At 37.8% G+C, this 11,080-nt stretch overlaps 1 protein-coding gene across 1 annotated transcript in view; it reads right to left on the bottom strand.

The window, feature by feature from the left end:
* The window catches only part of AHNAK2 (AHNAK nucleoprotein 2), a 43,794-nt gene that overhangs the window by 19,589 nt on the left and 13,125 nt on the right, over positions 1 to 11,080 (bottom strand). The window contains exons 4-7 of the mRNA XM_018556083.1: positions 10,274 to 10,369; positions 7,839 to 7,980; positions 7,571 to 7,749; positions 20 to 5,866 (exon numbers count right to left, since the gene is read on the bottom strand). Of these exons, the coding sequence (XP_018411585.1) occupies positions 20 to 5,866; positions 7,571 to 7,749; positions 7,839 to 7,980; positions 10,274 to 10,369 (6,264 nt within the window). The remainder of the gene's footprint in view (positions 1 to 19; positions 5,867 to 7,570; positions 7,750 to 7,838; positions 7,981 to 10,273; positions 10,370 to 11,080) is intronic.

Genomic DNA, 11,080 nt, shown 5'->3' with positions numbered 1-11,080 from the left:
ATGCTTTTTCCACAACTACTCCCGTTATGTCAGATTTGGCTTCTTCAGTTGAGGGTGCTTCCAATGCAGATTCCAAATGCATGAGCTCCACCTCCTCCTTGCCCTCTGCTGTAAGAATGTCTGTGACTATCTCACGCCTGTCAATGTCATCCATGAAAGAGATTGTTTTGGAAGAAATACTCAGGATTTGTTCTTCTTTACTCAGGACTGGAATTTGGAATGATGATAGTGAAACTTTCCAAGCACTTTCCATTTCTTCTATGCTTCTGTCTTGGCCCTCCACCACTACGCTCTCCACTATTGTTTTGGTGATTTGCACACGTTCTTCTGACTTTGGTAAGGATTTGGCTGTTTCACTGGTATCACTAATAGTGGTTCTAGCCTCTGTGACTACCTCTGTCTCAGTTGTTGTCTTTCTTGCAGGTTCTGTAGATATTTCTTTTGATGCATCTTCTGCTTTCAATTCTGATGTGCCAAATAAGGAAAATGTTGGCAGCCTGAAGGATGGAAGCTTCCAGCCTTCTGATTCTTTTTCTGCTTCGGGAGTTTTCACTTTACCTTCGGAAAGAGAAATCTCTGCTTCTTTATCAGCCATGTCTACTTTATCTTTGGGTTCTTCTTTATCTGCTTCATATGCTGTTTTTTCGGGTTTTACAGTTGACATTTCTTTTCTGGATTTCTCAAGTGTTGTTTCAGCAATGGTTTCTGGAGCTGCTTCTCTGGGCTCATCCACAGAAGATTCTGTGGTAACTTCTGCGGCACTAAAGAGTGGAAATTTCAATGTGGCCAACTTCAATCCAGATGATACTTCCTCCTCCTCTACCACTGCAGATATCACTTTGATTGATCCATCTGGGATAACTTCTTCCGTTTTATCATGTACTGTTGTAGTTTCAAGCCTGGATAGCCCTTCTTTTTCAGAAGTCGTCACTGTTAGTTGGATTTGAGGACATACTTTTTCATTTTTTATTTTTTCAGCTTTTAGATCATTTTCTGCCATGGTTAGATAATAGCCCCTCTCTGTATCATGTGTCTTTATCCTACTTTTTATTTTTTCACCATAAGTAACTTCCTTTGTTGATTTCAAAAATACACTCTTAGTTTGATCTGTTTTCTCTACTAAATTAGTTTCTCTTGCTAGCTCTCCGTTTTCAAAGTCAGTGAATGCTGACAGACTTGAAATTACATTATTCATCTCTCCAACGGCTTGTTTTGTGCTGTCTTTTGCATTTGATAAAACAGTCTCCACATGCTGCCCTTCTTTTGCTGTTTCTGTGGTTATCAAAGTAGTCTTAGTATTAACCACACCAGCATCAATTGGTGGAAACATGTGTTCAGATGCACCATGTTCAGTTTCCTCTTTTTCCATACACAGGCCTACCATTGTTAAGTCTGAGTTTTGACCTTCATTTACTGCATTGTCTTGTATAGTATTTATCGACATTTTTGCTTTAGATTCCTTAGTGAACACAGTAGAAAATTCCAACTTTGGAAGTTTCATTTTTGGCATATGGGTCTTCTTCCCAGTTTTATGTTCTTCTATTAGTACATTATCATCTGTAGTTGGATAGTCAGCTTGTGTCATATGTTTCTGGAATGCAAGAGTCATATCTTCTAACTCTTCTGAGCTTTCTTTGCTTTTAATTTTCTTTGATATCAAAATATTATCATAAGTTTTTTGAAATGATGTGCCTGCTTTGCTTGTCTCAAGTGAAATGTCCGTTAATGTTTCCCCCATTTTGTTTTTATCCCCTTTCCTCCCAAAAGTAGGTCTTTTAATTGAAGGTAATTGAAATTTCCAAATAGTAGATGTTTTATCTTTTTTCTCAGCGTAATCTTGTGTGAAATCCATCTGCAAAGTTTCTTGGTCACCACTGGTTTCTCCACTTGCATCTAATGATGAGGAGTAAATCATCTGTTTTTCTTGATCAAAAATTCTGCCAGTTTGTTCCTCTGTGTTTTCAATGGTTTTCAAACTGATTGTCTGCATCTGATAATTTGGAAATTCTATTTTATTTGAAAATTCTTCGGTGTTTTCATCTCCAGTTGCATGATAATCTTTACTGTCAGTTAAGTCAATTATAGCTTCCATGAATAAATCTTCAAATTTTTGAGGGTCAAGAATGTGACCATAGGCAGGTTCTGGCACTTCTTTTGTTTGTTCCACATCTACGCCTTCAGGATGTTTCACAGCTTGTTTAGATTTTTTGGAAGTTCTTACAAGTTCCAGTTTAGGCATTTTGATTTTGGCAAGATATCCTTTGCTTTTAGATCCCTCAGAATATTTGTATTCTTCTTCAGTGACACTCCTATCTTCATCTGGTGAGTCACCTACTATGACATCATCAGACTGCGTTTCTCCAGAACTGTCAGTTTCCTCTTGCTTTTTAGCCATTTGAATGTCAGATTTCTTTGAATGGGAAACTTTTCTAGACTTCTTTTTAGACTTTGTAGTTTTAGTTGTTTTAGGGTTCTGCTCAATAGAAATAGTCTTTGTCTCATTCTCCGGCTGCCCAACAAGTGTTTTTACTTCAATTTTTTTTTGCTTTATGTCTATATTATCACTATAAATGTTCCTATCCTGAATTTCAGGTAAATCTGCACTAATGTATGTTGTTAATATTTTTTCTTTAAATTCCCTTGTTTCCCTGTTGTCCGCTTTGACTGCCTCATCTTTTAAGTCGCTGTCTAATTTTAAAGTTGGTATGTCATCAATATCTTTCAAATCAGGCTTCTCCTCTGTTGTATATAATTCATATAGCTCTAGCTTTGGCATCTTAGCTTTTACATGTTGCTTCTTTATTAAATGAAACCCAGATTTTTCTTTATCCAGTGTCTCATCTAAACCCGCTGATGTAGGAATGGACTGGTTCTCTGTTTTAGTGTCAGAATCCTCCTGATTTTCTATCTGGGAATCATCTTTCCCTTTCTTGGTTTTTATCTTCTTCTTCTTTTTGCTCTTTGTTATTTTTAAGTCTTTCAGATTGTTGTCATTGTCAGTCTGTTCTAGCACAGGATGCAACTTTTCCATGTCCGTTTCATCACGACTTAGTCTGCCCCTTAGACCACTCATACTGAATGATGGTAGTTTTACAGATGGCAGTTTGAATGGGCTGCCATACTTTTCTATATCACTGTCTTCAGATGTTAGTTCAGTCTTTTTGCTCACTTCCTGTGTGTCTGACTCTGGAAACTCCCGGGAGTCAGAAGCTGCTTTGTTTGTGCTTGAAATTTCAACTTCTGCTGTATTGTCTTCTTTTGGTTCATATTGACTCCCTTTTGTTTTTGGTCCAGTCAGACTGAAAGGTGGTATTTTAAAAATGGGAATTTTAAAATGTCCATCTACCTTTTGTGTAACGTCACTTATTTCACTGCTTACATTTGTCTCTGTGGCCACTTCTTTGCCATCGATTCCATCTGGAACTTGATCTCTGGTTGACGTGTCCACTGTCATTTTTTCAGATGTACCCAACTTTGGAATTTTTATAAAAGGCATTTGGATTTTCCAGTTCTTTGAATCTTTGTTTCCTCTTGGTTCCTCAGGAAAAGTATCCACAGCTGGAATTTCTGAAATGTCATCATAACCTACATTTTCTGTTGTATCTGAAATAATGTTGTTAGTTTCTTCAAGATCTGCATCACCTAATTTTGCCAGCCCTAGCTTTGGCATATGGAAATAAGGCAACGTGATCTTACCTTTCTCTGTTTGCACATTTGTTATATCAGTAGCAATATCCTTTGATATATCTTGTTCATCTGTATCCAAAATATTTCTCTTACTTTCTCTTTCAAAATCCTCTGTTGTTATTTGAAATTTTTCATATTCTAACTCATTATTTGCATATTGTATATGTGTGCCTACAGTATAGTGTCCCCTGTGCCCTCTACGTTTTGGAAGGGAAACGCCAACTTTTGGTAACTTAATTTTTGTTTTATTCTCTATAGTTTGTATGTTGTCAGTATGTATGTCTTTATAGTCAGAATCTTTGACATCTAGGATTTTTAACTTACTATCTTCATCTTTGATGTCCCAGTGATCTTCTTTGACTTCCATCTTACCATCTGTATTATAGCTTGCTCTTTTTGTAAGTGAACCAAAAGAAGGAAGTTTAAATCTGGGCATTCTTAGATGGCTTTCCTTGTGTTCATCTTCAGCATCTTTTATTTTATATTCTAAAACTACATCTATACCGTCCTTGTCCTGAACTTCAGTCAATTCATCTGCAGACAAAATTAGCTTTGAAGATATATCTACGGCTGATTTTTGTACAAAATCATCCAATGCTTCGGGTTTATGTGTATCTAAATCTCCTTTTTGGAGATTTGCTGTTGGAATATTGAGCTTTTCAACAGTTAATACATTTGCATGAGTAACTAAGACATTTTGCTCTGCATTAGTACTAACAGTTTTATCTTTTCTTGAACCCATTTGTACAGAAAATGGGATTGATTCATCTACTTCAAACTGTCCCTCCACTGTTGGAACAGACATTTTTGATCTCAGTTTCCTGATTCCAACTTTGTGACCTTTTATGTCTACAGATTGATCTTCATTTACATTTGCGTGTGGAGCTATCTGACCATGAATATCTACAGATGAATCTTTTTTATACATGTACACATTTGCAGGATCTAACGGTTCTTCACTTTCAGATCTAACTGATTTTCTGTAAAGTTTGGGCAGCTTTGGCATTTTTATAATAGGCATTTGCAGCTTCCAACCTAACACCTCAGACTGTTGGTCAGGGGGTTTTTCTTTGATAGAAGACTCTATGTATGTAAGATTAGATTCTTCCTGCTGTGAGACTACAAAGGAGGGCCCTTTGAAAATGGGTAGTTGAAGATTAATGTCAGAGCCATCCGGCAATTCTTTGACACCAATAGCAACTGAGTTTTTATCAACCAAAACATCTCTATGTTCAGATTTTTGCAAAAGAGTAAAATCAGTACTTACATTTTCTAATTTCTCTGTCTTGAACTGGGTTTCATAGGTATCTTTGTAATGTTCTTTGTCCATACCTATGCTAAATGAGCTTTCACGAGTTCTTTTCTGTTGTTGAAGAAGCTCTGTAGATTTCCCCAACTTTTTCTTCTTTTTGTTCCTTCTCTGTTTAATTCCTGAAGGTTCTTCTGTGGTCGGGCTTGAATCGTCATCAGAAATCTCAAGCTGGCCTTCGCTTGTCTCAGTAGCTTGTGGAAAGTCTTCTTTTGTTGTTAAGTGAGTAACTGGTATTTCAGTTGCAGCTGCTGCAATGTTTTCCCTAGATGTTCTTTCATATCTCCTTTGGATTGGTGACACCTTGCAGGGAGATGGTAGATTTTTTTCTTTTACAATTATGATTTCAACATCTGGATGTAAATTCTTCCTTTCCAAACTGCCTGTTTCTCTGCTAGAGGAAGAGATTGTGGAGTGTAACGATAAGCCTTTCTTCATCTGTGTTTTTGGAAGGTCGTGGTGTTCTACTCTAACACGTACACTGCTGTCCAAGCTTCTCTTCTCTTTTGATCTATCATGAGGTTCTTCTCTGTTTTTCACTCCAGTCATCTGTTGGTTGAATGTTGTTGTCCCACTGTGAATATCTAGTCCTGAAAACTCTTGGCCATATTGCTTTTCTTTCTCCGTGACAAATAGTTCATCATCATCCAAGTTAGCCTCTGTCACCTTTGAAGAAATTTCTAGAGTTTCGTCTTCATTGGTCTCTGAGGTACTTCGAGATCGGCGATGGCCTAAAAACCTTGTATTGGCCAGGGACTGAAATTTAGGCCAGGAAAGCCTGTCTTTCTTTGAACGTTTCTTCTTATGTTCTCTTCTTCGGACTGTGTTTTCTTCTGTCTTTTCAGATGCTATGGTAGAGTCATCCTTATCCTAACAGGCAAAAGATCAGAATCACTATTATAAGGTTACAGTCATTTTAAAGACATATGTGTTTATTACATATATATGCAAGATGTCCTGTTTCACAATGACCCTTTTCACATTTTTCACACAAGGATGTGTTTATACATCTCATATAATTTAAGCAGAAATAATAATACTTACAGATTATTTGTAAAGGAGTAGATATAGATATTAGGGTAGAACTATCCCCCATTTTAAAAAAAAATGAAAACCATTAAAAAACATAATAGAGGATGATATGCATTATGATATTGTGTATTATGTTTGCTTTCTAGGCAGTGTCGCTACACTACACTCAGGGTAGCTACAAGAGAAGAAGGAGTGGATTTGGATGACTTTATTTATCGCCTTTTTTGAAATCTGATACGAGCATTTGAATGATTACACACCCAATATATTATTGCTGGGATCCATGTGGAGAATTGTAAAGTCAAATATTTGTAGTTGGAGTAATCCAATACATATTTTTGGCAAAAAAATATATAATTGTTTGCAGCTTAAGTGGTACTCTTACCAGAACAGGGTTAGGCAACCTCGGCACTCCAGCTGTTATGAAACTACAATTCTCATGAGGCACTGCAAGACTGACAGCCACAGCATGACTCCCAGAGGCACAGACATGATGGGATTTGTATTTTTACCTCAGCTAGAGTGCCAGGGTTGCCAACCCCTGCAATAGAATGCCATGACATTCTTGTGTTAGAATTGTGCACCTGACAGCCTTGCCAGCTTATGTGTAGGAATATTACATAACAACAGTGTAAATTCTGCCACAACCCCCCTCTCCCTGAATCCCCCCTCAGATCTTTCTTTTTTTTTTTTAAACCTATACTTTTCTTCCTGAATTTTTTTTTTGGCCGGTCTGGTGGGCAGTCCTTCTTCCTGGACTGTGGAGTACTGTAAACTCAGGCTGTGAGATGATGCACTCCTAGGGAGTCCATGAACCCATGGCACTCCTGACAGCTATGTCCTGAAATCACTGGTGCTGTGGTGTCCAACAGATGGCGCAATTACATACACAAAGCAAAAATGGGGCACCGGCACTCCAAATGTTGAATTGCGCGTCTTTTATTGAGGAAAGTGGAGCATATCCCAAATGCAACATTTCGGGGTCACACAGGATCCCCTTCTTCAGGCAAGACATGTGATGACAACATAGGCTCATAAGAAGAGACATGGAACATTGGACAGAGGAAGAAGTGTGGAACAGTGCTGGAGCATGGAGAAGATTATTATTATAATACAGGATTTATATAGCGCCAACAGATTGTGCAGGGCTTTACAAAATGGGGGAGACAGTACAATTACAATACAATAGCGTTAGGAGGGCCATGTTTGTGATTAATGCTCGATAAGTAGTGCTTTTAATACAGTAGGAAGGGGGCCTATAACTCTAAAAAAAACAATTGCATTCCTGCATAATGTTAGCAACACCTAATTCAGACATGAGCATGAAGAGTAATGAAGGAAGATGATAACTGGAGGGATTTTAGATACAGATGCGGGAGCCAACAAGGTTTGATTTTATACTTAGTCTTGCCATTTTATTCACCATCCAAAGTGAAAAGTTTACTTTTGGGTGGCAGTCCCCTTTAAATGAATGCATGTGTATATGGTAGTAGTCTACATCTTTACTAAATGAGACACTGATTGCTACAGAGAGGATTGTACCTGTGAAGTCTTTTCTTTCTTGAGTTGCACAATAGACTGCATTTTCTCTCTGTCCTCTTTTCCCAGTTTGCGCTTCAGCAGGAACTCCACTCTGCATGACTCAGAATGCTGAAGGATCTTAATGGCATCTTCATATGTGATGTTGTCAAAATAGATTGTCGCACTTAGTAGCTGATCTCCTGCAGGGTGTTGAAAATAACCATATGAGTTTTTTGTTTTTTTTAACTAACAAAATTCTTGTCTATTAGAGGAAGTGAAATAGTGTTACCTTCTTTAATACAGAAGATATTTGATTGTGGAATTTGATTTGTGACTTGTGAGACGATTATGCTTTCAGTGCCACCTCCAACTATAGTGAAGTCTTTAGCATTGGGCTCCACTTCGGTGCTTAAAGTCACCTCCATTGGTTCCTAAAAGATAAACAAAAGGATTGTTGAATTATTTAATTAGTCTGTCTCTTAAGGCACCCATAGCCACAAAAAGAGTGACTGACCTAGTGGGTTGCTGTCAGAGGGATCACTGCTTTCCATTTGGTCAAGCACATTATTCCTGTTTGTAAACTCACTACCAGATCCCTGATGCCTGGGGGTAGGAAGGTGGTTGTGGGGTGTTGGATTGTGCATTCAACTCCAACATCCTTTGTAGGTCTATGGGCATCTTTAAAAGAGAACTATGGCACAACCTTTTTTTGCCATATTTCTGTTTAGGGTCACAGCAGGACCTTTACTAATGTCTTCCTGTTACCCAAAACTCAGCATATAGCAAGCTTCTTTTTGAAGCAGAATGGGGTGTTTTTGGCCCCATAGACTTCAATGGAAGTACCTAAAGATGCCTGAAAATAAGCGGTTTTCAAGGCTAAACCACCTTTGCCTCCCATTGGCTAAAACAAAAGTCCTCAAGTCTGAATACACTTGAAACAGACATTCAAAAACACACAAATAAAATGGTCCATTTATGTATTTATAAAAGTTGATTACACCCATCCTCCAAATGCCTCTTCTTAAGTGAGAATAAAATCAGTTCATTGAATCTTTCCTCATAGCTGAGCTCCTATATGTCCCTCATTAAAAACAGGCAAGCACTAGAAATCAGTATTTAAATGTTGTGCAAATAATAAACTGAATGGTTCCTTTAATTTTTTTTAACACCTATTCATTCATAGAATAAATACTTGGTGATCCTGCCAGTCCACAGTCCTTCCTTTTTATGCTCAGCTCACAGGCAGAATGAAAGAAAACTATTAGTAATTTACATGGCAATTGAGATGCTATTAGTAAGCTTTAAACAGCTTTTTTGAGGCCTTTAAAGAACCCTTTTTCCCATTTTGGGATGTTAAACATTAATCATAGCAACTTCATTAAATTTACTTGGAGCACTTCCATTATGATCTGCATTTAACATCCCCAAACTGGAGATGAAAGGTGCTTAAAGACTTCAAGAAAGCTGCTCGAAGCATACAAAAAACAAATGCCTTGTAAATTCTAGCTATACATATTTCTCTCATACAATCTGAATGGTGTGTGTATATGAGACCTATGGATAGCCCTACTACTTACAAATTGTGGAAAGGAGTTAAGATTCTCACATATCTTTCCAGAGACAATCTAACTGGATTGAGGAGAAACCTGCAGATGAGTAAAGAGAACCCAAATGGTTCACATGGTACATTTTTTTAGGACAGTCATTAATAAATTGTACGTACGTCTGAGTCCGCCATTTTTGCAAAAGGATGTGAAGTACGTATAATGGACGTCTTCCTTATACTGCTGGAATGTTCGGAGTCTGCATATATGGAACTGCCCTGTACAAACAAGCATATCGCTTTAAACATTTGTTTTCTACAAATGAGTAAATCTGTGCACATAATTACACATAAGGGCCTAATAATGTGTCTACGGGCTTTTATCCCCTTCAGAACTGCTTCTATTCTGGTACAAGTCTGGTAGTGCAAAAACAGCTGAAGCAGGTCAACTGTACCTGCAATGAATTTTGAATGCTCTCAGAAGCATCTCAAACTGATGTCAAAAGCAGGCTGCATTTGTCCAGCAAATCCTCCCGACACTGGCCCCTAGTCTGAACATAGCTCTCAATGCATGCCAGCTCTCATAGTATTAAGATCAATAACAATTCTTATTTCAGAGTTTCTTTAAAGCCCGACCGAACCATCACTTTAAATCTGCTAACTACATTCTTAGTGCATCAAACAAAAGGTGCTCATTGTCCCATAGTTAATTTTATTTCTAAAGCAGCCACATCCTGAGTAGAAAAGCCAGTCCCTTGCCAGCAGCTGCAGAGTGGGATCCTTGCTCTCTGTAGGGAAGCAGTTGTCTCTCTGCATATAGACTAATACCAGTGGCTTCTTTCTCCATACAGCTACTTATATACATGCTGCCGGTGGCTTTTCTACCTATAAATCTAATAATATACATAACGTACAGTAATAGCAGTGGCTTTTCTTTCCAGGAAGCTTCTAGTTTACATAATCTCACTGGCATTTATAACACAGGACAGGAAGTGCAGAGCTCTATAGCTAACATGCTAAAAGCTTTTTATTCATCCTGTGCTTTTGGCATTTGTTAACAATTACAAAGCATTATACATTCTCTTGTAGTAATATTGTGAATCATTTGGACATTGCAATAGACCACATCCACAAAGGTGATTGACTACATTACTAAATACGTTTCTGAATGTTTTGCTTACCTCCGGGTCTATATAATACTCATTTACAGCATATTCATATACAGGTGATGATCCCTGAGGTCTAGGTCTCACATTTTCAATCTCGACATCAATAGTCTTGAATGAGAAAAATGGTAAAAACCATTAAATTTATATAGGTTAAGAGTACTGATCAGGTTTATTTCATTTTTACTTCACATCTATATGATGTCAACTGTTGGGTGTTTCACAGAGTACCTTGAACAGTTCACAGTAATCCAAAGTCATAATCACAATCACATGGCTAGGCATACAGCTTGACATACATATAATCTAGTGCCATTTGTTAAGCTAAACATTTGTTAAGCTTAAGAAAACCAGTACAAACAAAGAGATGCTTTCAGAAAATATATGGTTTGGGGGGTCTTTTACAAACGCTAGCAACGCAGCAGTTGAAAATCAAATCAATAGGAAAAAATTGCAGAAAATTCAAAAATGGCTTGGCCAGCTGATTTGAAAAATGTTCCGGAGGCCTTGGCAGTGAAAGGGTTAAGGGAGAGAAGGGAAATACTACAGAGTGTAATTTGAGTCTACTGGGGCTGCTGATATCACATTCAAGATGGCGGGGCCCAGCAGCAGTCTCAGGGCTTTGAGTTATCTACAAAAGGAAGACTAATAACATCCGTGAAATACATTCAATGCACATAGAATTTTATGGTAAGATTGTTGTCGAAATGAATGGTCTGGCAACAATTAGGGCCTCCATTGAATAAAATCTTCTCTCTTGCAGAGTTACAGCCTCTATTGAAATGTTTACAATCCAACACTGTTGCTGCCTGTCCCCATCAA

This window comes from Nanorana parkeri, unplaced genomic scaffold (assembly GCF_000935625.1).
Source record: "Nanorana parkeri isolate BGI_ZX_2015 unplaced genomic scaffold, ASM93562v1 scaffold12, whole genome shotgun sequence".
NCBI classification, from domain to species: domain Eukaryota; kingdom Metazoa; phylum Chordata; class Amphibia; order Anura; family Dicroglossidae; genus Nanorana; species Nanorana parkeri.
Note: the sequence above shows the minus strand (reverse complement) of the source record. Positions and strands in the feature narration are given on the sequence as shown.